The sequence below is a fragment of the Saimiri boliviensis genome, chromosome 4, assembly GCF_048565385.1.
Source record: "Saimiri boliviensis isolate mSaiBol1 chromosome 4, mSaiBol1.pri, whole genome shotgun sequence".
NCBI lineage: Eukaryota > Metazoa > Chordata > Mammalia > Primates > Cebidae > Saimiri > Saimiri boliviensis.
Genome location: NC_133452.1, coordinates 100341659 through 100368855, shown reverse-complemented (window position 1 = coordinate 100368855; position 27197 = coordinate 100341659). Strand labels below are relative to the sequence as shown.

Genomic DNA, 27197 nt, shown 5'->3' with positions numbered 1-27197 from the left:
GGCAGGTGGATGACTTCAGGTCAGGAATTCAAGACCAACCTGGCCAACATGGCAAAACCCTGTCTCTGCTAAAAATACAAATATTAGCTAGGTGTGGTGGCAGGTGACTGAAATGCCAGCTATTCTGGAGGCTGAGGCAGGAGAATCGTTTGAGCCCAAGAGGTGGAGGTTACAGTGAGCCGAGATCATGCCACTGCACTCCAGCCTGGGTGGCAGAGTGAGATTCTGTCTCAAAAAAAAAAAAAAGATTGTTTATAACTTTTTTTTTTTTTTTTTTTTTTTTTTGAGATGGAGTTTCGCTCTTGTTACCCAGGCTGGAGTGCAATGGCGCGATCTCGGCTCACCGCAACCTCCGCCTCCTGGGTTCAGGCAATTCTCCTGTCTCAGCCTCCTGAGTAGCTGGGATTACAGGCACGCGCCACCATGCCCAGCTAATTTTTTGTATCTTTAGAAGAGACGGGGTTTCACCATGTTGACCAGGATGGTCTCGATCTATCGACCTCGTGATCCACCCACCTCGGCCTCCCAAAGTGCTGGGATTACAGGCTTGAGCCACCGCGCCCGGCATATAACTTTTTATTTTTGAGTAATAGACCATGATATCACAGTTCATTTAAACATCTACCCACTGAAGGATATCTGGGTTGCTTCCAGGTTTTAGTATTACACATATACATGATATGAACATTCATGTGCAGGTGTTTTTTGTTGTTGTCGTTTGTTTTGTTTTGTTTTTTTGAGAGGGAGTCTCACTCTGTCACCCAGGCTGGAGTACAGAGGCACAATTTCGGCTCACTGCAACCTCCGCCTCCTGGGTTCAAGCGATTCTCCTGCCACAGCCTCCTAAGTAGCTCGGATTACAGGCACACACCAACATGCTCAGCTAATTTTTGTATCTTAGTAGAGACAGGTTTTCACCGTGTTGGCCAGGCTGGTCGTGTACTCCTGACCTCAAGTGATCTACCTGCCTCAGCCTCCCAAAATGCTGGGATTACAGGCGTGAGCGACAGCGCCTGACCTCATATGCAGGTTTTTAAAATGAATGTTAAGTCTTCATTTATCGGGGATGAATGCTTAGGAATGTAGTTGCTGGAGTGTATAGGAGTTGCCTGTTGCCTTTTCCCACTAACCTGTTTTCCAGAGTGGCTTATCATATCACATTCCCACTAGCAATCTATGAGTGATCCGGTTGCTCTCTATCCTCACCAACATTTGCTGTTGTCACTATTTTTTATTTTAGCTATTCTGATAGTCATGCAGTGATACCTCACTGTGGTTTTAGTTTGCATTCTCTTAATGGCTAGTGATACTTACCAGCTTTGCATATGCTAATTTCCATCTGCATATTTTCATTAAATGGTTCTTCACTTCTTTTGCCCATGTTCTAGTTAAATTCTGTTTTTACTATTGAGTTCTGAGAATTCTTTGTATACTCTGGATACTAGTCCTTTTGTTTTTTGTGTTTTGCAAACATTTTCTCTTAGTCTGGAGCCTACCTTTTCATACTCTTAACAGAGTCTTTCAGAACCAAATGTTTTGATTTTCATAGTCTCATTTTTTTGTATCTTTTAATTTAGCCCTTCTAAGAAGTACGTAGTGGTATCTCATCATTGTTTCAATTCCATTTCCCTAATGGTTAATGAGGTTGATCATCTTTTTATGTGCCTAACTTGCTATCCTCACATATCTTCTTTGAAGGGTCTGTTCAAGTATTTTGCCTATTTTTCCATTGAGGTTTTATTTTTCTCTTGTTGTTAATTTTTGAGCTTTTGTTTTGTTTTGTTTTGTTTTTAGAGACAGGATCTTGCTCTGTCATGCAGACTGGAGTGCAGCGGTGTGAACATAGCTCACTGCAGTCTGGAACTCCTGGCCTCAAGTGTCCTGCCTTGGCCTCCTAACATGCTGGGATTACAGGCATGAGCCACCATGCCTGGCCTCAACACCATTTTAAAGAATATCCTCCAGTGAACTGTTTTTGCTCCTTTGTCAGAGATCAAATAGGCATCTTTTGTGTGAATCTCCTTCTAAATTCTCTTCATTATGTTACATTGATCTATGTGTCTACCCCTTTATCAATACCATGTCTTGACAGTGAGTTTTAAGGTTGGATGATGTCTTCCTCCAGCTTTTTTTTTTTTTGAAATTGTTGCAGCAATTCTTCCATATTCATTTTATAATCAGCTTATTTAAATTTGCCAAAAAAAAAAAAAAGGTTTTGTTGAAATTTTGATAGCTATTCTATTAAATCTATAGATCATTTCAGGGAGAGTTGGCATCTTTATGATGGTACTTCCAATCCACGATTATGGTGTCTCTCCATTTATTTAGGTCCCTTGATTTCTTTCATCACCCTTTTGTAGATTTCAGCATACAGATCCTATATATTTTGTTAGATTTATGCAAAAGTATTTCATTTTGGGGGTTTCAATGATGGTTCAGTCCCCAATTATTCATTGTTTGCATATAAAATATAATTGATATTTATGTGTTTTTCTTGCATGCTGAAACTCATTTATTAGTTCTAAGAATTTTTTGTAGATTTCCTGGAATTAACTACATTGACAATCATGTCATCTGCTAATAGGGACAGTTATATTTATTTCTTTTTCATGTGAATGGTCTTTATAACTTGTTATTGCTTCTTGTACCAGCTAAGACTTTCAATAATATGTTGAATAAGGGTGGTGAGAATAAACATTCTTTTTTTTTTTGAGACGGAGTTTAGCTCTTGTTACCCAGGCTGGAGTGCAATAGCACAATCTTGGCTCACCGCAACCTCTGCCTCCTGGGTTCAAGCAATTCTCCTGCCTCAGCCTCCTGAGTAGCTGGGATTACAGGCACGCGCCGCCATGCCCAGCTAATTTTTTGTATTTTTAGTAGGGACGGAGTTTCACCATGTTGACCAGGATGGTCTCGATCTCTCGACCTCGTGATCCACCTGCTTCGGCCTCCCAAAGTGCTGGGATTACAGGCTTGAGCTGCCGCGCCCGGCCTGAGAATAAACATTCTTGCCTTGTTCCTGAATTTAGAGGGAAAGAATTTAGTCTTGCACCACTATATTAGCTGTACAATTTTTGTTGATGCATTTTATTAGATGACTACTCTAGTTTGCTTAGAAATTTATCATAAATGAATGCTGTATTTTGTCAAATCATTTTTCTGCATCTATTGATGTGACCATGCAGTTTTTCTCTTTAGATGGTTAATATGGCCGGTTACATTAATTGATTTTTTTGGATATTGAACCAGCCTTACATTCTCAGAATAAGAGAGTATTCACACTAAGTTACTATATGTGCTTGTTGCATTCTTATAAAAAGAAATTTTCATGTGGCAGCTACAACCAAAATGGCCCATTTGTATTAATATAGTCACTTTATTTCTTGAATAAATTTTCTAGCATATTCCTATGGTGCTGCAATGAGACAGCTGAACTGTGGGAACTGATGCTTTAACTATGAGCCCTCTATCAGTTTCTACTTATATTTAAATAAAGATCAAAGTTGGAGGATACACACTGCTATATTAACAAGCCATCTGAGCCAGGCGCGGTGGCTCAAGCCTGTAATCCTAGCACTTTGGGAGGCCGAGGTGGGTGGATCACGAGGTTGAAAGATCGAGACCATCCTGGTCAACATGGTGAAACCCCGTCTCTACTAAAAATACAAAAAAATAGCTGGGCATGGTGGCACGTGCCTGTAATCCCAGCGACTCAGGAGGCTGAGGCAGAAAAATTGCTTGAACCCAGGAGGCGGAGGTTGCAGTGAGCCGAGATTGCGCCATTGCACTCCAGCCTGGGTAACGAGCGAAACTCCGTCTCAAAAAAAAAAAAAAAAAAAGCAACAACAAGCCATCTGTATCAAAGTAAGAATGGCATTAGAGTATACAAGTACACCTAGCATCTACCACTATACCTAGCACATAGTAGATGCTGAAAAGATATTTGTTGAATAAAAATGATTACATAGCCGGGTGTGGTGGCTCACACCTGTAATCCCAGCACTTTGGGAGGCTGAGGAAGGTGAATCACTTGAGGTCAGGAGTTTGACACCAGCCTTGCCAATATGGAGAAACCTGGTCTCTACTAAAAATATGAAAATCAGCCAGGTGTAGTGGTATGCACCTGTAATCCCAGCTACTCAGGAGGGTGAGGCAGGAGAATCACTTAGCTGCAGTGAACTGAGATCACACCACTGCATTCCAGCCTAGGTGACAGAGCAAGACTCCATCTCGAAAAAAAAAAAAAAAAAAAAAAAGACTACATAGCTCTATGAATGAATGAATCCAACCAGCTCTTAATATTTGATTAAGGAATTATATATTAGTTTAATTGATGTGAATAATAAAATAATTTATAGTGTGAATAATTCAAAAGTTGTACTTATGTTTGAATACTAATGACAAGAATTTTATTCAAATGGCACAAAAAATACAATGAAAACCTTATTAAAAGGGTGCTGGATCATGGCTGGGCACGGTGGCTCACACTTGTAATTGCAGCACTTTGGGAGGCTGAGGCGGGTGATCACAAGGTCAAGAGATTGAGATCATCCTGGCCAACATGGTGAAACCTCATATCTACTAAAAAGACATAAATTAGCTGGGCATGGTGGCGCATGCCTGTAGTCCCAGCTACTCGGGAGGCTGAGGCAGGAGAATCACTTGAACCCCAGAGGCAGAGGTTGCAGTAAGCCAAGATCACGCCACTGCACTCAGCCTGGGCGACAGAGCGAGACTCTGTCTCAGAAAAAAAAAGGTGCCGGATCTTCTTTACAGTAGAATTCCAATTTACAAATGTAGAATTAAAGAAGAATATACAAAATCACCTTTAGGGAAACACTATGGTACTAATTGTACATAAGATCTACCTAGTGGATGCTAAAACTAGTGGGTGAAAGTTTGCAAACTATGAAACAGGATTTGCATATTTTCAAAGTATCTGCCTCGAGATCTTTATTAACTACCCCATTACTTTACAATAGAAAACGTAGGAGAAAACAGCTTAACTGAGTGATCAATGTGAGCATCACCAGTAGTAAAATACATGGATATCATGAATCCTGTGATACGATGCATCAAGAAAGATACAACATCATTTCTATAGTATTCTTGCCAAAAGTGTATAACTTTAGTATAATCATGAGGAAATGTAAGACAAACCAAATTTGAGGAGCTTTTGACAAAATCACTGATCTATTAATACTCTTCCAAAGTGTGAAAGTCATGAAAGACAGGTAAAAATTGAGGAATTGTTGTAGATTGCAGGAATAAAGAGAAATAACAACTAAATAAAATGTGAGACTCTGGATAGAATCTGAGAACAAAACAAAAGACATTAGTGAAAAACCCAATGAGATTCAAATAAAGTTTTTAATTTCGAATGTTAATTTTCCGGTTCTGATCAATATACAATGATTATATAAAATGTTAACATTAGGAGAAGCTGTGGAAGGGATATACAAAAACTGCATTATTTTTCTAACTTTTCTGTAATTCTAAAATTAGTTTAAAATTTTTAAAAATTGTAAGATGTTGGGGCCGGGCGTGGTGTCTTACGCCCGTAATCCCAGCACTTTGGGAGGCTGAGGCGGTAGGATCATGAGATCAGGAGTTCAAGACCAGTCTGACCAACCTGGCAAAACCCTGTCTCTACTAAAAATACAAAACTTAGCCCGGTGTGGTGGTGCGTGCCCGTAATCCCAGCTACTCAGGAGGCTGAGGCAGGGAATCGCTGTGATTATACCACTGCACTCCAGCCTGGGCAACAGAGCAAGACTCTGTCTCAAAAAAAAAAAAAAAAAAAAAAAAAAAAGAAGCAGAAATAAAATTGTGTACAGTGTAACTATTAATATAAAGTTCAAAATGGGGACAAATTAAACTATATTGTATAGGAATATGTACACTACTGGTAAAGAAAATCAAAGAAATTATTACCATAAATGACAAAATAATGAATCCTTCTGTGGGGAGAGGTGGAGTTATAATCAAAGACCTGGGTGGTAGTTATGTGGGTGTTTGTTTTATAAACATTAAGTAAGCTTGACATCTATTAATCTATTTTAATGCATTTTCTACGAGTATGTTATATTTCACAATAAAAATGGGGATTACTAAATTAATTACCAAAACTATTACTCAACTAATTAGAGCAATTAAGACAGTACAATATTGCAAAGATAGACAATTAGGCCAATGAAACAGAAAAAAAGAGACACGTATAGGAATCACATGATGTGTATCAGATATGTCACTACAGAGACAGGCTTCTTTTCTTTTTCTTTTTCTTTTTCTTTTTCTTTTTCTTTTTCAAACGGAGTCTTGCACTGTCACTAGGCTGGAGTGCAGTGGCGCAATCCCGGCTCACTGCAACTTTGGCCTCCTGGGTTCAAGCGATTCTTCCACCTCAGCCTCCTGAGTAGCTGGGATCATAGGCGCATGCCACCATGTCTGCCTAATTTTTGTTATTTTTAGTAGAGATGGGGTTTCACCATGTTGGCCAGGATGGTCTCAATATCTTGACCTTGTGATCTGCCCACCTCGGCCTCCCAAAGTGCTGGGATTACAGGCGTGAGCCACCACACCAGGCTCTTTTCTGTTTTTTGTTTTTTTGTTTTTTTGTTTTTGTATCTTTAGTAGAGAAGGGGTTTCACTATGTTGGCCAGACTGGTCTCGAACACCTGACCTTGTGATCTACCCGCCTTGGCCTCCCGAAGTGCCAGGATTACAGATGTGAGCCACTGCCCCCCGCCCAGAGACAGGCTTTTAATGACAAATGATGTAAACCAATAGGGTCTTTACGTGTAAAAAACATTTCAGACCTCTACCTCACACCATACCCAAAAATCTACTCCTGGTTGATGAAGACCTAAATGTAAAAGTTAAAGCAAAAAAGACATTTTGGAATAACATAAGTGAATATCTTTATGATCTTCAGATAGAAAAAGATTTCTTAAACAAGACACAAAAAGCAAAAGGAAAAGTCCAAGGGAAAAAAACTGATAAATTTGAATTAAGTACAATTTAAGAACTTCTATCTATTCAAAGCTACTATAAAGTTTGAAAAACAGCTGGGTGTGGTGGTTCATGACTGTAATCCCAGCACCTTGGGAGGCCGAGGTGGGTGGATTACTTGAGGTCAGAGGTTTGAGACCAGTCTGGCCAACATAGTGAAACTGCATCTCTACTAAAAATACAAAAATTAGCCAGTCATGTTGGTGTGGACCTATAGTCCCAGCTACTTGGGAGGCTGAGGCAGGAGAATCGCTTGAACCAGAAGGTTCAAGCAATATTGTTCATAATAGCCCCAAACTGGAAACAAAGACAGGATACCATGAACCCTGGAGACAGAGAGAATGGGGAGGTAGAAACCTTGGATTCTGATGGCTTTTGAATTCTAGTTCCAGTCTTTGATGAAGTCTAACTGCCCTTTGTACTCTTTTAAATGAATTTCCTATTTTGCTTAAGCTAATTTGAGTAGGTTTTCTCTTTCTTGCAATCAGTAGAGGCTTGCCTAGAGAAAAAAAAATGTGGTGAAAAAATTCTACAGATTACAAGAGACTTAAGAGACTTATTAACCAATGTGAGGACCACATTTGGGTCCTAATTTAAACACACAGGTTGTAAAACAAAGCACAACATGTAACAGCAAATAATTTTTTAAAGGCCACCGCAAAACTCACCATACCTCTGGTTCAAGGTCTCTTGTGAGGTGGCAGTTTATCTCAGAGCTCTGCTGAGGCTGGAGAATCTGCTTCCAGGCTCACTCATGTAGCTGTTGGCAGGCCTGAGTTCCTCCTCATTTTGGCTTCTCCATATTCATAACACAGCAGCTGGCAGGACCCAATACAAAATAAAAACACAGGGCTCTTAGTTCAAAAATTATTCAGAATTTCAAGACAGCGACAGCAAAGCATTAAACCAAGTGCAGAGTCCTTCTAAGCCCAGGACTCTGTCTTGACTATATAGATTACAAACCTTTGAAGCCACCTCTGGCAGGTAGTGACCTGAATGAGAGAAAAACCAAGATGGAAACCAAAGTCTTTTTGCAACCAAATCTCGGAAGTGTCATCCAGTCATTTTTGTTACAGTCTACTCCTTAGAAACAGGTTAGGATACAACAAAGCCACAGCTCATATGAAGAAAAAAAAGAAAAGAAAGGAAGAAACAAGTTAGTAAGTTGGTTCCACACTTAAGGGGGAGGAAGTTGTACAAGGGCAAGAACACCAAATGGCCATTGTGGATCATCTTAGAGACCCTCTACAACAACAATCGTTTGTGAGATAATCAGGGAAATTTGAACGCTGAGTGGATAATGATGCTATTGCAGTTAAATTAGAAGAGTATTATCATTTAGAGACACATACCAAATTATCTACAGATTAAATAATCAAATGCCTTGGATTTGCTTCAAAGTAATATAGGGTGGGAGAGGAGTGGAGACATGGATTGGTTATGGGTTGACCATTGTTGAAGTGGGCATATATGTATTTCATTATAGTCTATTTTTGTATATGCTTGAAATGTCTTATAAAAAGGAGCCTTGCTTATCTAAGACAATAAATTGGCTCACTAAATTCATAACTGAATTTAGATGAGCATATTGGTATGATGTAAATTGAGGACAGACCCTTAGAGAAGGAAGTATGGGCTTGAAACATCATAAGGATGACACTATGCCTGTGAGTACATTCGCTTCGACATTTCCAAATTCACATGGTGCTTCTTAGAAAAGAAAGTAAGCAGTAAAGAAGGAGCTGAAGGAAGAGGTTGGAGTGATTGTGCTATAGAAGAGAACCAACACAAACCAACTTCAAGTCCGTGAAGTGTGATTCTTGCCTTGCTCTCCAGTTTTATCTTCAGCCCTGGAGAATTCCCAGGGCCTTCTTGCGCTAGACTAGGAGTAAGAATGGTGCTGCTTTTGATCTGTTGGAATTAGCGGTCTTATTGCTCTGGTATTTGCTTCACATGTTTAACATTAAGACCCTGCAGTGAAAGATGCTTGAGTCTATGATATTGAATTGAAATATAAAAGCATGTGGCAAAATAGGAAGATAAGCTGGGAATCAAAGAAGACAATAAAAAGTACTAATGAAATACCATTACCACACTCGGTCAGCTATACACATGGATCGTTTTTATTTTAAATGTTCTTTACAGTTTTTATTTAAGGTGACTTTTAAAGCCAAGCTACTTTTTCTTAAATTATCTTGCTTTTCAGGCCTGACACTTAGTTTGCTGGCAAGGCAACTGATTCCTCCTCTCAACATCGCTTATTCAGCTTTCTGTTCTTCGGTAATTTATGTAATTTTGGGATCATGTCATCAAATGTCTATTGGTGAGTTCAACACTGCAATACACATGTGGTAAATGAAGTTTCTATCCTGATCATATACTTATTGCTAAGGAACCCAACGTAATGTTATCTTTAAGACAGAAAGAAAGGAAGCAGAAGATAGACATTCTATCCATACAGTGTTCAGATTATAGAAATAAATATTTCTAGTGTATCATTATTATTGTCACCACCAGAAAACAGGCCAGCAAAATATTTCCCAAAGAAATTAAAGGGGGCCAGGCGCAGTGGCTCACGCCTGTAATCCTAGCACTTTGGGAGGCCGAGGTGGGCAGATCAAGAGGTCAGGAGTTCGAGACCAGTCTGGCCAGCATGGCAAAACCCCATCTCTACTAAAAATACAAAAATTAGCTGTGTATGGTGGCACACACCTGTAGTCCCAGCTGCTTGGGAGGCTGAGGCAGGAGAATTGCTTGAACCCAGGAGGTAGAGGTTGCAGTGGGCCAAGATCACTCCACTGCACTCCAGCCTGGGCAGTAAAGCAAGATTCAGTCTCAAAAAAAAAAAAAAAGAAAGAAAGAAAGAAAAGAAAAGAAAAAGAAATTAAAGGGCAAAGGTACCTTCCCTGAGAAATCACCACACATTGGAATCTGACTTCCCTCAACCCAGAAGATCCAGAAATGTTTGTGTCAATACTCCTAAAGTAGATGCTTCTTTAATCTGACCCATAAAAACCAAACTCCATAGGCTGACTTGTTATACAGCATGCCAGCTTATCAATTTACAATGAAAACAATTTCACAGCAATGAAAACACTGACATCCACAGGATGAGTACTTCCCTTCTCTGAGTCAAAAGTCCACCTACTAATTTGTAATTAGAAATAACTGGCCGGGTGCAGTGGCTCGTGCCTATAATCCCAGCACTTTGGGAGGCCAATGCAGGTGGATCACGAGGTCAAGAGATCGAGACCATCCTGGCCAATATGGTGAAACCCTGTCTCTACTAAAAATATTATAAAAAATTAGCTGGGCATAGTGGTGCACACCTGTAATCCCAGCTACTTGGGAAGCTGAGGCAGGAGAATCACTTGAACCTGGGAGGCAGAGGTTGCAGTGAGCTGAGATTGCACCACTGTACTCCAGCCTGGTGACAGAGTAAGACTCTGTCTCAGAGAGAGAGAGAGAGAGAGAGAGAGAGAGAGAGAGAGAGAGAGAAATAACTATTACAGAGGTCAGACTAGTTAAAGGTCATATAATCACCACATTTACCTCACCTAGGTGAGGCTGCATAGAAATCAAATCACAAAATTCCCCCATAAGTTTAGAAGGTCATTGCCAACATTTACTCAGTGATGTGCCTTTTCCTGGATTTCCCCACTGAACAAATGGCCAATACACCAACATTTACTATTCTGATTGACACATTCTTTATACATGTTTACATATTCAGTCGAATTAACATCCTGTCCTTCTAGATGTGAAGTGCTACTTTTCCTTTTTTTTTTTTTTTTTTTTTTGAGATAGAATTTTGCTCTGTCACCCGTGCTGAGCCACTGCGCCTGGCCAACCTATTCTTTATTATCATTATTATTATTATTATTATTATTATTATTATCTCTAAGTGAGAAAGTGCTTGTGGAACAAGCTACTCTTAAAAAAAGGAAAAGTACGCTGGGCACGGTGGTTCATGCCTGTAATCCCAGCACTTTGGGAGCACAAGGTGGGTGGATCACCTAAGGTTAGGAGTTCGAGATCAGCCTGGCCAACATGGTGAGACCCCATCTCTACTAAAAATACAAAACTTAGCCAGGCATGGTAGCGGGCACCAGTAGTCCCAGCTACTCGGGAGGCTGAAGCAGGAGAAGCTCTTGAACCTGTGAAGCCGAGGTTGCAGTGAGCCGATATCACGCCACTGCACTCCAGCCTGGGTGACAGAGCAAGACTCCGTCTCAAAACAAAAACAAAAACAAAAACAAAACAAACAAAAGAAGAATAGCTCGTGGCTAGACACAGTGGCACATGCCTGTAATCCCAGCACTTTGGGAAGCCGAGGCAGGTGGATCATCTGAGGTAAGGCGTTTGAGACCAGCCTGGCCAACATGGTGAAACCCTGTCGCTACTAAAAATATAAAAAATTAGCCAGGTGTGGTAGCAGGCACCTGTAATCCCAGCTACTCAGGAGGCTGAGGTGGGAAAGTTGTTTGAACCCAGGAGGCAGAGTTTGCAGTGAGCTGAGATCACGTCATTGCACTCCAGCCTGGGCAACAAGAGTGAAACTCCATCTCAAATAGTAAATAAACTGAATAAATAAAAGCTCGTGTCTTTACTCAAAATTCATTATGTGTTGATTTTACATTTGAACAACAAGAGAACAATTTTATTCCTACATTTCCAAGTTTCTGAGGAATCTCACAATCATTTCCAAGTATTCATAAGGGTTGTTAGAGATTTATTTCTGTTAGGTAAATTTTAAGTTAAGATTTGCCTTTGCTCCCATATGTGGTATGTCAATATGTGGACTAAACAAAATAACATTTGAAATAGGTTTAATTTAACTCAGCATCAGTATTCTTTGTCTCCTATTGTTATTGATTGGTTTATTTATTTATTTATTTATTTATTTATTTATTTATTATTTTTTGAGAGGCAATAGCACAATCTCTGCTCACTGCAACCCCTGCCTCCTGAGTTCAAGAGATTCTTCTGCCTCAGCCTCCCAAGTAGCTGGGATTACAGGCATGCGCCACAACACCCAGCTAATTTTGTATTTTTAGTAGAGACAGGGTTTCACCATGTTGGTCAGGCTGGTCTTGAACTCCTGACCTCAGGTGCTGCGCCCGCCTTGGCCTCCAAAGTGCTGGGATTACAGGCATGAGCCACCACACCCTGCTTGATTGGTTTGTTTTCTAATATTTTCTCTACCATCTCACTTTTAACCTTCTCTAAGAGCAGACACAGCAGCTGAGCCTGACACCCATTTCAGTCAACTTCTCATTCCACTTAACATGCCCACAATATGAAGGGACTAAATACCTAGACCACCATCATCTAAATTCCATGAGTTGGTCATGGTATGGGGAGCCACAGTTCTCTTTCCTGAACTTTCTTATTTCTCAAGAGCCACTTTCAAATGAGAAAAGTTATTCAAAGGAAGGACAATATGGAATTCAACCAAACCTTGCTTTTGTCAGTATCAGTTTATAGAAACTTCACATTCTGCCTAACGTCTTCTTCCACAGGTTCCTTCTTCCTGGTGAGTGCTCTGCTGATCAATGTTCTGAAAGTGAGCCCATTCAACAGTGGTCACCTGGTCATGGGATCTTTCATCAAGGATGATGTTTCTACCCACTCCTACCTTATGGGCTATAATAAATCCTTGAGTGTGGTGGCAACCACAACTTTTCTGACTGGGATTATCCAGGTAGGATCTGAGTCTTCAAATCCCTGAAAAGGAACTGAATAAAGGTGCTATAAACAGACCCCTTCCTTATATTGCTCCTGTGATCCACTGTAATATACCTGGACCTTCAGTGATCTGTTTTTTGAAAAATCAGAGGCTGTATGAATAGGCTGCCTCCTTAGTGACAAAGCTTCTCTCTCCTCCGAAATCATCTACCACTGATTTAGGATAAGATATTGAACATTCTCTTCAGTGCTTTCTCCTCTAAGACAAAGAGTCTAAGGGGTGATGGTCCAGAGCAGCGGTCCCCAACCTTTTTTAACCAGGGACCAGTTTCCTGGAAGACAGTTTTTCCACGAATATGGGGTCAGGACCAGGGAGGGTGGTGGTTTTGGGATGAAACTGTTCCACTTCAGATCCACAGGCATTTGATTATCATAAGGAGCATGCAACCTAGATCCCTTGCATGTGCAGTTCACAATAGGGTTTTCGCTGCTCACCTCCTGCTGCATGGCCTGGTTTCTAACAGGACATGAACCAGTATCAGTACTAGCCCGTGGCCCCAGAGGGTTGGGGACTCTCAGTCCAGAGTTCCACTTCTGACCTTATCTTTTTAAAAACTGCTTTGTATTCTTTTTTTTTGGACTGAGTTTTGCTCTTGTTGCCCAGGCTGGAGTGCAATGGCACGATCTTGGCTCACTGCAAACTCTGCCTCCTGGGTTCAAGCAGTTTTGCATCATAGCTGAGATTACAGGTGCCCACCACCATGCCCAACAAATTTTTGTATTTTTAATAGAAACAGCGTTTTACCATGTTAGCCAGGCTGCTCTTGAACTCCTGACCTCAGGTGATCCACCCACCTCGGCCTCTCAAAGTCCTGGGATTACAGGCATGAGCCACGATGCCCAGCCAAAAATTGGTTTATATTCTATCAACAAGAATAGCCTAATGTAGCTGGGCATAGTAGCATGTGCCTGTATCCTAGTTATTCAGGAAGCTAAGGTGGGAGTATTACTTGAGCCCAGGAGGTATAGGCTACAGTAAGCTGTGATCATGCCACTGCACTCCAGTCTGGATGACAGAGCGAGACTCTGTCTCAGAAATAATAATAATAATGGCCTCATAGGCTCACACACTATCTTTAGGTTAGTAAGCTATAGAGTCAGATCTGGAATCCTTTTTATGTGCTGACAAGGACCACAGCTAAAGGAATGACTCATTGAAATCTCAAAACTTATTTTGGCACTGTCTTTAATTTTTCTCTGAGGGTCTATCACCAAAAGTTCACCCACTGAACTAAAGTCACATCTTGCAGGTTTATTTCTCTTCTTTTTTTGGAGACGAAGTCTTGCTCTGTCACCCAGACTAGAGTTCAGTGGCACGATCTCGCTCACCGCAACCTCTGCCTCCCAGGTTCAAGTGATTCTCCTGCCTCAGCCTCTGGAGTAGCTGGAATTATAGGCACACACCACCACGCACAGCTAATTTTTTGTATTTTTAGTAGAGACGGTGTTTCACCATCTTGGTCAGGCTAGTCTCGACCTCCTGATCTCATTATCCACCTGCCTCGGCCTCCCAAAGTGTTAGGATTACAGATGTGAGTCACCGCGCCCAGCTTATTTCCTTCTCTCACTCTCTTTTTTTTCCCCTCAACTAACCCACTCTTTAGTTGATTTTCACTGATCTCCCGGGGACTGTCTTTCATTAGGTAAAGATTTATAGGGTACCTATAAAGGCAGGCTATCAAAGGGGGCAGACTCCAGCCCTGATGCTATGAGCTGCGTGAACTTTGGTAAATTATTTTACCTTGGTGAGCCTCAATTTCCTCATGTGTAAAGCAGGAATAATATTTGTTTTGCAGGGTTTGTAGGAGGATTAAGTGAAAAAATGCATGCAAAGTATTTAGCCTACAGTCTGTCACATCGTAAGCATGAATAGATTATAAATAGTGGCCACAGAGAAACAAATTTGATACTTACAGAGACCACATATTTAAAAAAAAAAAAGAATATATAGTTTCCTGTAGTTAAAAAGTTCAATCTTGTGGAATAAGACAAAATACAAGCAACCTTTTAATTATCAAGGGGCCTTATACATACTTTCTCTCCTCCTTCAAGCCTCAGCTTTTTTCATCTAAAAAAGGAAGAGGGCTGGGCATGGTGGCTCACATCTGTAATCCCAGCACTTTGGGAGGCTGAGTCAGGAGAATCGCTTGGGGCCAGGAGTTTGAGACCAGCCTGGGCAACAATAGGAACCCCATTTCTATATAACAAAATAAAAAATTAGCTGGGTGTGGTGGCACACGACTATAGCACACTACTACAGTCCTTATTTTAAGAAAACAAGGGCATAGAGAGGTTTTAAAAAATTGCCCAAGATTACATAGTTAGTAAGATAACAAACTGGGATTCAGTTTAGGGTTGTCTGATTATAGAATCTGTGCCCTAGAAAATCTTAAGTGCAAAGTCATATTCATATAAGAGTTTAGTGCCAAAAGAACATGAAGTAAATAAATAACCTCTAGTTGAGTTGAGGTTATCTGGGAGGGAAACATCTCTTTATTGAGCCCTCCCTTTCATTCATTCAACATTTAATACCAGCTTCCTATAAAAATGGCAGATAAAGCCAAGCGGAGTGGCTTATGACTGTAGTCCCAGCACTTTGGAAGGCTGAGGCCGGTGGATCATGAGGTCAGGAAGATAAAGACCCTCCTGGCTAACACAGTGAAACCCCGTCTCTACTTAAAATACAAAAAAAAAAAAAAAAAAAATTAGCCAGGCATGGTGGCACGCACCTGTAGTCCCAGCTACTCAGGAGGCTGAGGCAAGAGAATCCCTTGAACCCAGGAGGCAGAGGTTGCAGTGCGCCGAGATCATGCCACTATACTCCAGCCTGGGCAACAGAGGGAGACCCTGTCTCAAAACAAAAACCAAAACGAAAACAAAAAAGAATGGCAGGTAGGTTTCATTGCACAGGCCAACCCTGCCTGATTGACAGTGGCTGCCTAGAATATTATGTTAACAGGGAATGTGATGCCACATCACAGTGGGCAAGAAAGAGTTCTATGGTAATTGCAGATATTTGCCATTTACAAAGTGGAAGGCAGGGATAGTGTGAAGGTGAGGAATATATATTTGCAAATATGAGTGATATATATTTGTCACTATTTTCAGATCTGAACTAGGTATTTTACATGTGTGATGACTTTTAATCTATTCAAAACACTTTACATTCAGTATTATTCACATTTTGTAGATGAGGAAACTGAGATTCAGAAAGTTAACTTGCCCACACTCACACAACCAGTGAGTGGCTGGGCCAGGACTGAAGCCACATTCTCCAACCCCAGGAACCATGCTTTTTTTTTATCACACTCCTTAAGGAAGAGGAATTTTCCTGGGCTCTTGAAAGAGATGATGCAGGGCAGGCACAGTGGCTCACGCCTGTAATCCCAGCTCTTTGAGATGCCAAGGTGGGTAGATCACTAGAGGTCAGGAGTTCAAGACCAGCCTGGCCAACATGGTGCAGCCCTGTCTCTACTTAAAAATACAAAAATTAGCCAGGCATGGTGGTGGGCACCTATAATCCCAGCTACTCGGGAAGCTAAGGTGGGAGAATCACCTGAACCAGGGAGGTGGAGTTTGCAGTGAGCCCAGATTGTACCACTGTACTCCAGCCTGTGTGACAGAGCTAGAATGCATCTCAAAACAGAAACAAAAACAAAAACAAACACACAAACAAAATAGATAATGCACATGGATTGGCAGAGATGGGCAAAAAGGGGCTCATGCATATACACAGAAGTAGGAATCAGCCAATCATGCAAAAATAGGAAGCAGATTGGCCTGACTAGAGTGAAAGAACACAATGGGCAGCAATGACAGGAGACTAAGGGAGGCATAGTGCCTGGCTGATTGAAAGTTTTGAAACAAAAACCTTTTCAGGCAAAAGATTTATTGTTCCAAATTTGTTTGTTTTCTGAGAGCTTTTAGTGCAGTGGAGAGTGAAGTGACCATCACAGGCTATAAGACTTCTGTTTTGGGCCGGGCGCAGTAGCTCACGCCTGTAATCCCAGCACTTTGGGAGGCCGAGGCGGGTAGATCACGAGGTCGAGAGATCGAGACCATCCTGGTCAACATGGTGAAACCCCGTCTCTACTAAAAATACCAAAAAAAAAATTAGCTGGGCATGGTGGCACATGCCTGTAATCCCAGCTACTCAGGAGGCTGAGGCAGGAGAATTGCCTGAACCCAGGAGGCGGAGGTTGCGGTGAGCCGAGATCGCGCCATTGCACTCCAGCCTGGGTAACAAAGAGCGAAACTCCGCCTCAAAAAACAAAACAAACAAACAAACAAACAAAAAAATTGGCCCAGCATGTGTGCCTGTAGTCCCAGCTACTTGGGAAGCTGAGGCAGAGCATCCTTTGTGCCTAGGAGTTTGAGGTTATAGTGAGCACTGATTGTACTGCACTCCAGCCTGGTCAACAGAACAAGACCCTGTCTCATAAATAAATAAATTGGCAAAGGCTTGGTCTGATCACCTTGTCCCTGTTTTCCCCAGATTAACCTAGAGGGCAGTAGATTCTCAGGCAAGAACTTAAGTGCTCACAAAGAAGTGGGCTAGCACTTGTCGGGAGCCTCTGATCAGCACATAAGAACCCACATTATCAATTGTTGTTCGTTAGGGAGAGTTACCAAAGGAGCCTATCTTAACTTTCCTGCTGGAAACCCTTATATTCCTGGAGAGCACCATCGGTGCTACTGCTGGATTGAAGACATTCTGCCCCACTCTGGTTTTCTCTTCTCTGCAGCTAATAATGGGCGCATTGGGTTTGGGCTTCATCGCCACTTACCTTCCGGAGTCTGCAATCAGTGCTTACCTGGCTGCTGTGGCACTGCATATCATGGTGTCCCAGCTGACTTGCATCTTCGGGATTATAATTACTTTCCATGCCGGTCCCATCTCCTTCTTCTACGTGAGTAATTTCAGCTCTTACCCAGAGTTACAAATGCCACTCTTACCTCCAAAGAGAGGTGGACCTCAGTAGAGAGACTCCTGCCCATTCCGAAAGGAGACACAGCCAATAGGCAGCTCAGTCCAGAGGATACTAGAAATATTTTCCTTCATTGGAGTATTAGGGTCTTGATTAATTGCAGATACCAGTTAGACCATGCTTTCAGCTGACAAACCATTCCAGCCCTTTTTGTTTTATTTTGTTTTGTTTTTGAGATGGAGTTTCACTCTTGTTGCCCAGGCTGGAGTGCACGATCTTGGGTCACCACAACCTCTGCCTCCAGGTTCAATCGATTCTCCTGCCTCAGCCTCCTGAGTAGCTGGGATTAAAGGGATGTGCCACCACACCTGGCTAATTTTGTATTTTTATTAGAGGTGGGGTTTCTCCGTGTTTGTCAGGCTGGTCTCAAACTCCCGACCTAAGGTGATCCACCCACCTCAGCCTCCCAAAGTACTGAGATTACAGGCGTGATCCACTGTCCCTGGCCATTCTAGCCTTTTAAACTATCATTATATACATTAAAATTTGGCCTTTAAGTATTGTATCTATTACAATTCTTCTCATTACCTACCTTATAACAAACATGTATCCTAAAACATCTAAAGGATATACAATACTAAGTAGTTTTTCAATGTAAGAATAGGGCAGGAGCTAAGCTACAGTATATTATTTGAGAAAATGAATAACTATTGGCTTATAAATGGAATGTCTAGGTCCTGTTCATTATACTAAAACATACAGTGTATTCTCTCCTTATCCTTATTAAACATTAATGTCCCTCTTTTAACAAAAATGCCCACCCCCGTCATGCTTGCCCTCACTGTTCTGGTAATATCTATCAAGACCTTCGTGCCCAGAAACTCTGCTTAGGAATTTCTTTCTGAGTTAATCTACAGTGCCAGTTTCTAAACTTAGCCAATTATTATATCCCTGTCTAAGCCTCTGTAATTTTATTGTCTTTCAGAACATAATTAATTACTGTATAGCTCTCCCAAAAGCTAATTCCACCAGCATTCTGCTGTTTCTAACCGTTGTTGTTGCTCTGCGAATCAACAAATGTATAAGAATGTCTTTCAATCAGTATCCTATCGAGTTTCCCATGGAATTCTTTCTGGTAGGTGTTTTTGATGTCCCAAATTCATAGTTTGCATAATTTTAGTATTTTTTAAAAAACGTATTGAAGTGAATTGTGTAAAAGCTGAATATATTTTGTTTTCAATATATGCTTATATTTGTGAAAACATGCTTATTTTCTTTTAGCCAGGGCTGGGCGTGGTGGCTCATGCCTGTAATCCCAGCACTTTGGGAGGCCGAGGTGAGCAGATCACCTGAAGTCAGGAATTCAAGACCAGCCTGACCAACATGGTGAAACCCTGTCTCTATTAAAAAACAAAAACAAAAACAAAAAACTATAGCCAGGCGCGGTGGCTCACGCCTGTAATCCCAGCACTTTGGGAGGCTGAGGTGGGTGGATTAGAAGGACAGGAGATCCAGACCATCCTGGCTAGCACAGTGAAACCCTGTCTCTAAAAAAATAAAAATTAATAAATAAATAAAAATTAAAATTAAAAATAAAATTTAAAAACTATAGTTGACAAATAAAAATTGAATCTATAGTTTACAATGTGATATTTTGATATAGATCTACATTGTGAAATGTTAAATCAAGCTAATTATTATTTATTTATTTATTTATTTATTTATTGACAGAGTCTTGCTGTGTTGCCCAGGATGGAGTTCAGTGGTGCAATCTCAGTTCACTGCCACCTCCATCTCCTGGGTTCAAGCAATTCTCCTGCCTCAGTCTCCTGAGTAGCTGGGATTACAGGCGTGTGCCACCATGCCCAGCTAATTTTTGTATTTTTTTTAGTGCAGATAGGGTTTCACCATGTTGGCCAGGTTGGTCTCAAACTCCTGACCTCATGTGATCTGCCTGGCTTGGCCTCCCAAAGTGCTGAGATTACAGGTGTGAACCACCACACCCAGCCTAATTATCATTTTTAATTTGTTTCACCTTGCAGTCCTAGCAGCAGTTATTATTTTTGTTGTGAGAACATTGAAGACCTACTCTCTTAGCAATTTCAAGTGTACATTGTTAACTATAGTCACAATAGCACAATCGATCTCTCTCACAAAACAATTTTATCTATTGCCTCTTTCTCATAATATTTCAGAGACAAGGTTTTTTTCTCCCCTGTATCAAAGTAATATAGGCTCATTCTAAAAAGTTGAAAAAACATAAGGAAGTTTTAAAACGTGGTAGAAGCTGGGCACGGTGGCTCACACCTGTAATCCCAGCACTTTGGGAGGCAGAGGCGTGAGGATCAAGAGGTCAAGAGATCGAAACCATCCTGGTCAACATGGTGAAACCCTGTCTCCACTGAAAACACAAAAAGATTAGTTGGGCATGGTGGCACATGTAATCCCAGCTACTCAGGAGGCTGAGGCAGGAGAATTGCCTGAACCCAGGAGGCGGAGGTTGCGGTGAGCCAAGATTATACCACTGCACTCCAGCCTGGGCAACAGAGCAAGACTCCATCTCAAAATGAATGAATGAATGAATGAATGAATGAATGAATAAAAGAAATTGAGGTAGAGGAGATGTTAAATGTTTTTTCTAATCCATATCATTGGTAAGTAGCAGAGCTAGCGTTCACTGTCTAATAATAATGTTTATTGTTTCTTTCTTATTTTTATGTTTTTTTGTGACAGTCTCACTCTGTCACCCAGACTGGAGTACAATGGTGCAATCTCGGCTCACTGCAACTTCCACCTTACAGTTTTAAGCAATTCTCCTACCTCAGCCTCCCAAGTAGCTGGGACTACAGGCACTTGCCACCATGCCCAGCTGATATTTGTATTTTTAGTAAAGAAGGGGTTTCACCATGTTGACCAGGCTGGTCTGGAACTCCTGACCTCAAGTGATCCACCTGCCTCAGCCTCACAAAGTGCCAGGATTGCAGGCATGAGCCACTGTGCCCGGCCTCTTGTTTCTTCCCTAAAATCTGCTGATAAAACTTATCTTTTATAGTTATAATTAACATTTTACAGTGATAAAGATATTTTCATCAATAAAGCTCAGGTTTTCTCAGTCAGCATTTCTCATTTTAAGTTAATAGCTGAATTTTTGGGTGTCAGTGAGAATTATTTCCTTTTCAAGTGGTGGTCTGTGACAAAGATGCTTGAAGTTAACCAAGTAATCATGTGCTCCCTGCACTTCCCAGTCTCTCTTGCAATTAGGAGGACCCTGTGACTTCTGAGCCAAAGTACAGGTAAATAGGTGCAAGTCTCTTCTTCTTTCCTCCCCTGCTGTGATGATGACAGGAGCAGTATGTTAAGAAAATGGAATCCCCAGGTAAAATTAGCTCAAATACTTGGGGCATTGCTTGCAAAGAATATGCCTAAGAGACACCAACCTACCATGGACTAACTTCAATGTGTTAAAATGCTACAATCTCATGGCTTGTACATTGACACAGCATAACCCATCTTATGCTAACTAATCCAGGTCTATCCTCTTCAAGGTTGAAAAATACTGCTTTGGGACTTTAGACTAAGCTCTTTTTTTTTTGAGACCGAGTCTCACTTTGTCACCCAGGCTGGAGTGCGATGGTTTGATCTCAGCTCACTGCAACCTCCACTTCCTGAGTCAAGCAATTCTCCTGCCTCAGCCTCCTGAGTAGCTGGGCCTACAGGCGCGTACCACTATGCCTGGCTAATCTTTTTTTTTTTTTTTTTTTTTTTTTTTCAGTAGAGATGGGGTTTCACTGTATTAGCCAGGATGATCTCAATCTCCTGACATTGTGATCCACCCGCCTCAGCCTCCCAAAGTGCTGGGATTACAGGCATGAGCCACCGCGCCCAGCTAGACTGAGCTTTTTTTTTTTTTTTTTTTTTTTTGAGACGGAGTTTCACTCTTGTTACCCAGGCTGGAGTGCAATGGTGCGATCTCGGCTCACTGCAACCTCCGCCTCCTGGGTTCAGGCAATTCTCCTGCCTCAGCCTCCTGAGTAGCTGGGATTACAGGCACACGCCACCATGCCCAGCTAATTTTTTTTTATATTTTTAGTAGAGACGGGGTTTCACCATGTTGACTAGGATGGTCTCGATCTCCTGACCTCGTGATCCACCTGCCTCGGCCTCCCAAAGTGCTGGGATTACAGGCTTGAGCCACCGCACCCGGCCTTAGACTAAGCTTTTTTTTTTTTTTTTTTTTTTTTGAGACAGAGTGTCGCTCTTGTTACCCAGGCTGGAGTGCAATGGCACGATCTCGGCTCACCGCAATCTCCGCCTCCTGGGTTCAAGCAATTCTCCTGCCTCAGCCTCCTGAGTAGCTGGGATTACAGGCACGCGCCACCATGCCCAGCTAATTTTTTGTATTTTTAGTAGAGACAGGGTTTCACCACGTTGACCAGGATGGTCTCGATCTCTTGACCTCATGATCCGCCCACCTCGGCCTCCCAAAGTGCTGGGATTACAGGCTTGAGCCACCGCGCCTGGCCTAGACTAAGCTTTTTAATAACTGTTGACTACTTCTTGTAGAAGTGCATACTCTTCTCCTTTTGAATGTTTGAAAAGCTATTAATTCATAAACGTGGAAAGCTGAAAGGCTTGTTTTTCAAGACTTTTCGAAACCCTGAAGGCAGTTCCAGCAATCCCACTGTTGGGTATATATCCAAAGGAAATGAAATCTTATGTTGAATAAATATCTGCACTCTCATGTTCACTGCAGCACTATTTAAAATACTCAAGTTATGGAATCAACCTAAGTGTTCATCAATAGATAAATGGATACATGTGGTATATATAGGTATTAGTTGATAGACATGTAACAAAAAATGATTTTTAAAAATGTGGTATACATATACGATGGAATACTATTCAGCCTTTAAAAAGAAGGAAATCCTTCTCCTTAAAGTCTGGGTATTTGATTTAAAAATAACATAAAATAAAATAAAAAATAAAAAGAAGGAAATCTTGTTATTTGGGACAGCGTGGATCAACCCAGAGGACATGTTAAGTGAGGTAAGCCAGGCACAGAAAGGCAAACACTTATATGTGGAATCTAAAAAAGTTGAACTCATTGACGTGAAGAGTAAAATGGTGGTTACTAAGGGCTAGAGTTACTGGAGAGTGGTTTGGGGAGATCTTGGCCAAAGGATACAAAATTTCAGTTTGATAAGAGGAATAATTTCAAGAGAACTGCTGTACAACATAGTAACTATAGTTAGTAACAATGTATCATACTCTTGAAAATTGCCAAGAGAGTAGACTTTAAGTGTCCTCACCACACCAAAAAAGATAGGTAGGCTGGGCACGGTAGCTCACACCTGTAATCTCAGTACTTTGGGAGCTTGAGGTGGATCAGCTGAGGTCAGGAGTTCAAGACCAGCCTGGCCAACATGGTGAAACCCCACCCCTACTAAAAATACAAAATTAGCTGATCGTGGTGGTACATGCCTGTAATCCTAGCTACTCGGGAGACTGAGGCAGGAGAATCACCTGAAGCCAGAAGGCAGAGGTTGCGGTGAGCTGGGATCACACCATTATACTCCAACCTGGGCAACAACAGCAAAACTCCATTTAAAAATAAAAATAAAAATAAAAAGATATGTATGTGAAGCTCAATCCAGTCATTCTACAATGCATATATGTATTTCAAAACAACATGTTGTATATGACATATATGATTTTTATTTTTTAATTCTTAAAAATAAAACCTGGAAACAGTGCTCTAGAGCTTAGGGAACAATGTGTATATGGAGTTTGTAGGGGTGCGGCCGGAGGCAGGCAGCCTCTCCTTTTCATAGAACCCAGCCCAACTCTGGCACCTTAGGAGGCTGCAGCTTCAGAGTAACCAGCAGACAGCACCCATGAACAGTCTCGCTCTGTCACCAGGCTGGAATGCGGTGGTGCGATCTCGACTCACTGAAACCTCTGCCTCCTGGGTTCAAGAGATTCTCCAGCCTCAGCCTCCCAAGTAGCTGGGATTACAGGCGCATGCCACCATGCCCAGCTAATTTTGTATTTTTATTAGAGACAAGGTTTCACCACGTTGGCCAGGATGGTCTGATCTCCTGACCTTGTTATCTAACCGCCTCTGTCTCCCAAAGTGCTAGGATTACAGGAATGAGCCACCACACCTGGCCCAGCCCTCTCTTAAGAAACATCAGCACCAAGGATCATAGTGATGTTCCTTCGCGCAGTCTGTAAACCCAGATGTACCTGACACAGGCCTCAATCAATTCAGAAAGTTTATTTTGCTAAGGTTAAGGATGCACCCATGACACAACCTCTGGAGGGAAGTCCTGACGACATGTGCCCAAGGTGGCCAGGGTACGGCTTGCTTTTCTACATTAGGGAGACACAATAGATCAAGCAATACATGTAAGATTAACGTTGGTTTGATCTGGTAGAGGGGGACAACCTGAAGGGGTAGGAGCTTCCAGATCATAGGCAGACTTAAAATTTTTCTGATTGGTAATTGATTAAAAGAGTTATTATCAATAGAAAGGAATGACTGGGTTACGGTAAGGGGTGTGGAGACCAAAGCTGTGTCATGCCGATGACGCCTCCAAGTAGCAGGCTTCAAAGAGAATGGGTTGTAAATGTTTCTTATCAGGCTTAAGGTCTGTTTTCACATTAATGCTGGTTGGTTTTTCCTGAATTCCGAAAGGAAGGAGAGATATAATGAGACGGATCTGATCCCTGCTTTAATCATGATTTGAACTAGGTTTTTCAGGTTAACTTTGGAATTCCCTTGGCTGAGAGGAGGGGTCCATTCAGATGATTGGGGGCCTTAGAATTTTGTTTTTTAATACATTCATTTCTCCGGGTGCGGTGGCTCAAGCCTGTAACCCCAGCACTTTGGGAGGCCGAGGCGGGTGGATCACGAGGTCAGGAGATCCAGACCATCCTGGTCAACATGGTGAAACCCCGTCTCTACTAAAGATACGAAAAATTAGCTGGGCATGGTGGCACGTGCCTGTAATCCCAGCTACCCAGGAGGCTGAGGCAGGAGAATTGCCTGAACCCAGGGGAAAAAAAAAAAAAAAAAAAAAAAAAAAAAAAAAAAAAAAAAAAAAATTCATTTCATCTCAGCAGCACCAAAAAAAAATTTTTGTTTGTTTGTTTTTGGTTTATACAGCCTTGAAAGCAATCGACGTCAACCAGAGTTATAAGGGAAGGAGAGACGTGAGAGTGCAATGCATGTTGTGGGTTTGACTATGGCTGACAGATTGGTTTGTGAGCCACAGTCAGAATAGTCCTTTGAGTCCCAGGCGTGGTGGCTCATACCTGTAATCCAAACACTTTGAGAGGCCGAGGCAAGTGGATTGCTCGAGATCGGGAGTTTGAGACCACCCTAGCCAGCATGATAAAACCCCACCTCTACTAAAAATACAAAAAACTGAGCTGGGCATAGTGGTGCATGCCTGTAGTCCTAGCTACTCAGAAGGCTGAGTGAGGCAGGAGATTCACTTGAACCCAGGAGGCACAGGTTGTAAAGCAGGAAAGCGGCCACAAAACAAACCTCTGGAACACCAAACTGGGAAGGAAGGGGTGATTTATTTGGCCAGGGAGCAAGGCAGCATAGTTGCCTGACAGCTAAGCTCAGCTCACAAAGAAAGTCCCTGCCCTTTTAAAGGCTTATACTATAGAAATTACGGGTGAAAGGGTCTTGGGTGGTGGAGCAGGGTGGGGGTACAGTGACTTACGTGGGGGTTTGATTGTGTTTAAGTAAAAACAATGCCTTCCAGAAAGATTCCTCCATACCGTGCCTGCGGATCTATAGGAGGGCAATTAAAGGTGGTGTCTGGTCTGCCAGCCTTTACTTCTCCAATTGAAATGCAACGTGGACGTCAAGGGGGAGGTGGTCTTTTTTTTTTTTTTTTTTTTTTGAGACGGAGTTTCGCTCTTGTTACCCAGGCTGGAGTGCAATGGCGTGATCTCGGCTCACCGCAACCTCCGCCTCCTGGGTTCAGGCAATGCTCCTGCCTCAGCCTCCTGAGTAGCTGGGACTACAGGCACGCGCCACCATGCCCAGCTGATTTTTTGTATTTTTAGTAGAGACGGGGTTTCACCATGTTGACCAGGATGGTCTTGATCTCTTGACCTCGTGATCCACCCGCCTCGGCCTCCCAAAGTGCTGGGATTACAGGCTTGAGCCACCGCGCCCGGCCTGGGAGGTGGTCTTAAATGCTTAAGGGTGATTAAGGGTCTCCTTCCTCACTCCCCTCGCTTTAAGAATCTCACCTATAACATTAGTGAGAGTTTTCACTCTCATTCTCATTTTCATGATCCTCTGAAGAAACTTATTGATAATGATGCATATACTATATTTGTGATGTAGTTTTCTGGTTAACTACAGCAGTGATGAATCCTCTAATTATCTGAAGGAATAGGGGAAGCAAACAAGGGAGCAGCAAGCAAACACCTGTTATTATTACAACACTTATGATGAGAGTCTCAAATCCTCCTAAGGATGAGAACCAACCTCCAAACAAGGATTCAGGGTTAAATCCATGCCATACCTGCACAGGCATGTGTGCCAGTTTGGTCAGGTCTTTTACAATATCCTCAACTGCTTGATGCTGGTCATCTATGTGTAGAAAGCAGTCAGTTAGTTTGAATTTTTCACAGACTCCTCCTTCAGCTGCTAGCAGATACTCTAAGGCCAACTGGTTCTGATAAATTGCATTTCTCATTTGAGTTTCTTGTCAAGTCAAAAGGACAGAGCTTTGCCCATTTCATTAACGAGTATTTCCAAGGCAGCCTGCAGCTGGATGATCCAACTGAGCATATACATAGGAGTCTGGTGTCCCCGTGAGCCGTCCTCTGCCCATGTGGCTGGCCCATAATACTTAATAATTCTTTCCAGTGGACTACTTATCCTCCCATTCACCTGTCTTTACACTTCTTTTCTCCCAGGCAGAGTAGACTGGATGTGCTAACAGCCCACCTGTGTTGGCAGACAATAGGAAAAAGGAAGGCTTAATGATTCCCATGACACAGCTACCTGTCCATCTTTCAGGCAGCTGTACATATTCTCTATGACCACATAGCCAGTACAACCCAGCTTGGGGCCGTCCAGTCTCTCCAATATCCAGGATGATTCCAAGCATCATGTAATTTTGGAAATTTTAGGAGGGGGTTTTTCTCTGCATGGTTTGAGCTCCAGCAGGTTGCAGTGTCCACTGTTCCCTTATACAGTCGCTGCACTAGGCAGCTGAGCTTTCCAACCGGAATAGTGAAGTCTGTTCCTTCTCTGGACAAACTATTCTCCAATAATCGAAACCTTTAGAACCCAGAAACTGTTGTTCTGAATTCTTTGAACTGAGGTCAGGTCAGGAACAGGGTCAGAGGGTACTAACTCATGGGCTTCCCATGGTCACCTATCACCCCCCCCCCCATGGTAATTTCCCCACATACATAGCAAGAAGTGACATTAAGCGAATGGACCACATTTTTGGCAAGTTGAAGGAACAAGCT

The 27197-nt window shown here is 42.0% G+C and overlaps 1 protein-coding gene and 1 long non-coding RNA gene across 2 annotated transcripts in view; one reads left to right on the top strand and one right to left on the bottom strand.

Annotated features, from left to right (window-relative positions):
* Positions 1–27197, top strand: part of SLC26A8 (solute carrier family 26 member 8) — a 107371-nt gene that overhangs the window by 16974 nt on the left and 63200 nt on the right. Inside the window, exons 4-7 of the mRNA XM_074397964.1 lie at positions 9218–9334; positions 12534–12715; positions 17505–17669; positions 18673–18822. Coding sequence (XP_074254065.1) covers positions 9218–9334; positions 12534–12715; positions 17505–17669; positions 18673–18822 — 614 coding nt within the window. The remainder of the gene's footprint in view (positions 1–9217; positions 9335–12533; positions 12716–17504; positions 17670–18672; positions 18823–27197) is intronic.
* Positions 5933–27197, bottom strand: part of LOC120362803 (uncharacterized) — a 28866-nt gene continuing 7601 nt past the window's right edge. The window contains exons 2-3 of the long non-coding RNA XR_005578613.2: positions 7685–7829; positions 5933–7510 (exon numbers count right to left, since the gene is read on the bottom strand). This is a non-coding gene — a long non-coding RNA (uncharacterized LOC120362803). The remainder of the gene's footprint in view (positions 7511–7684; positions 7830–27197) is intronic.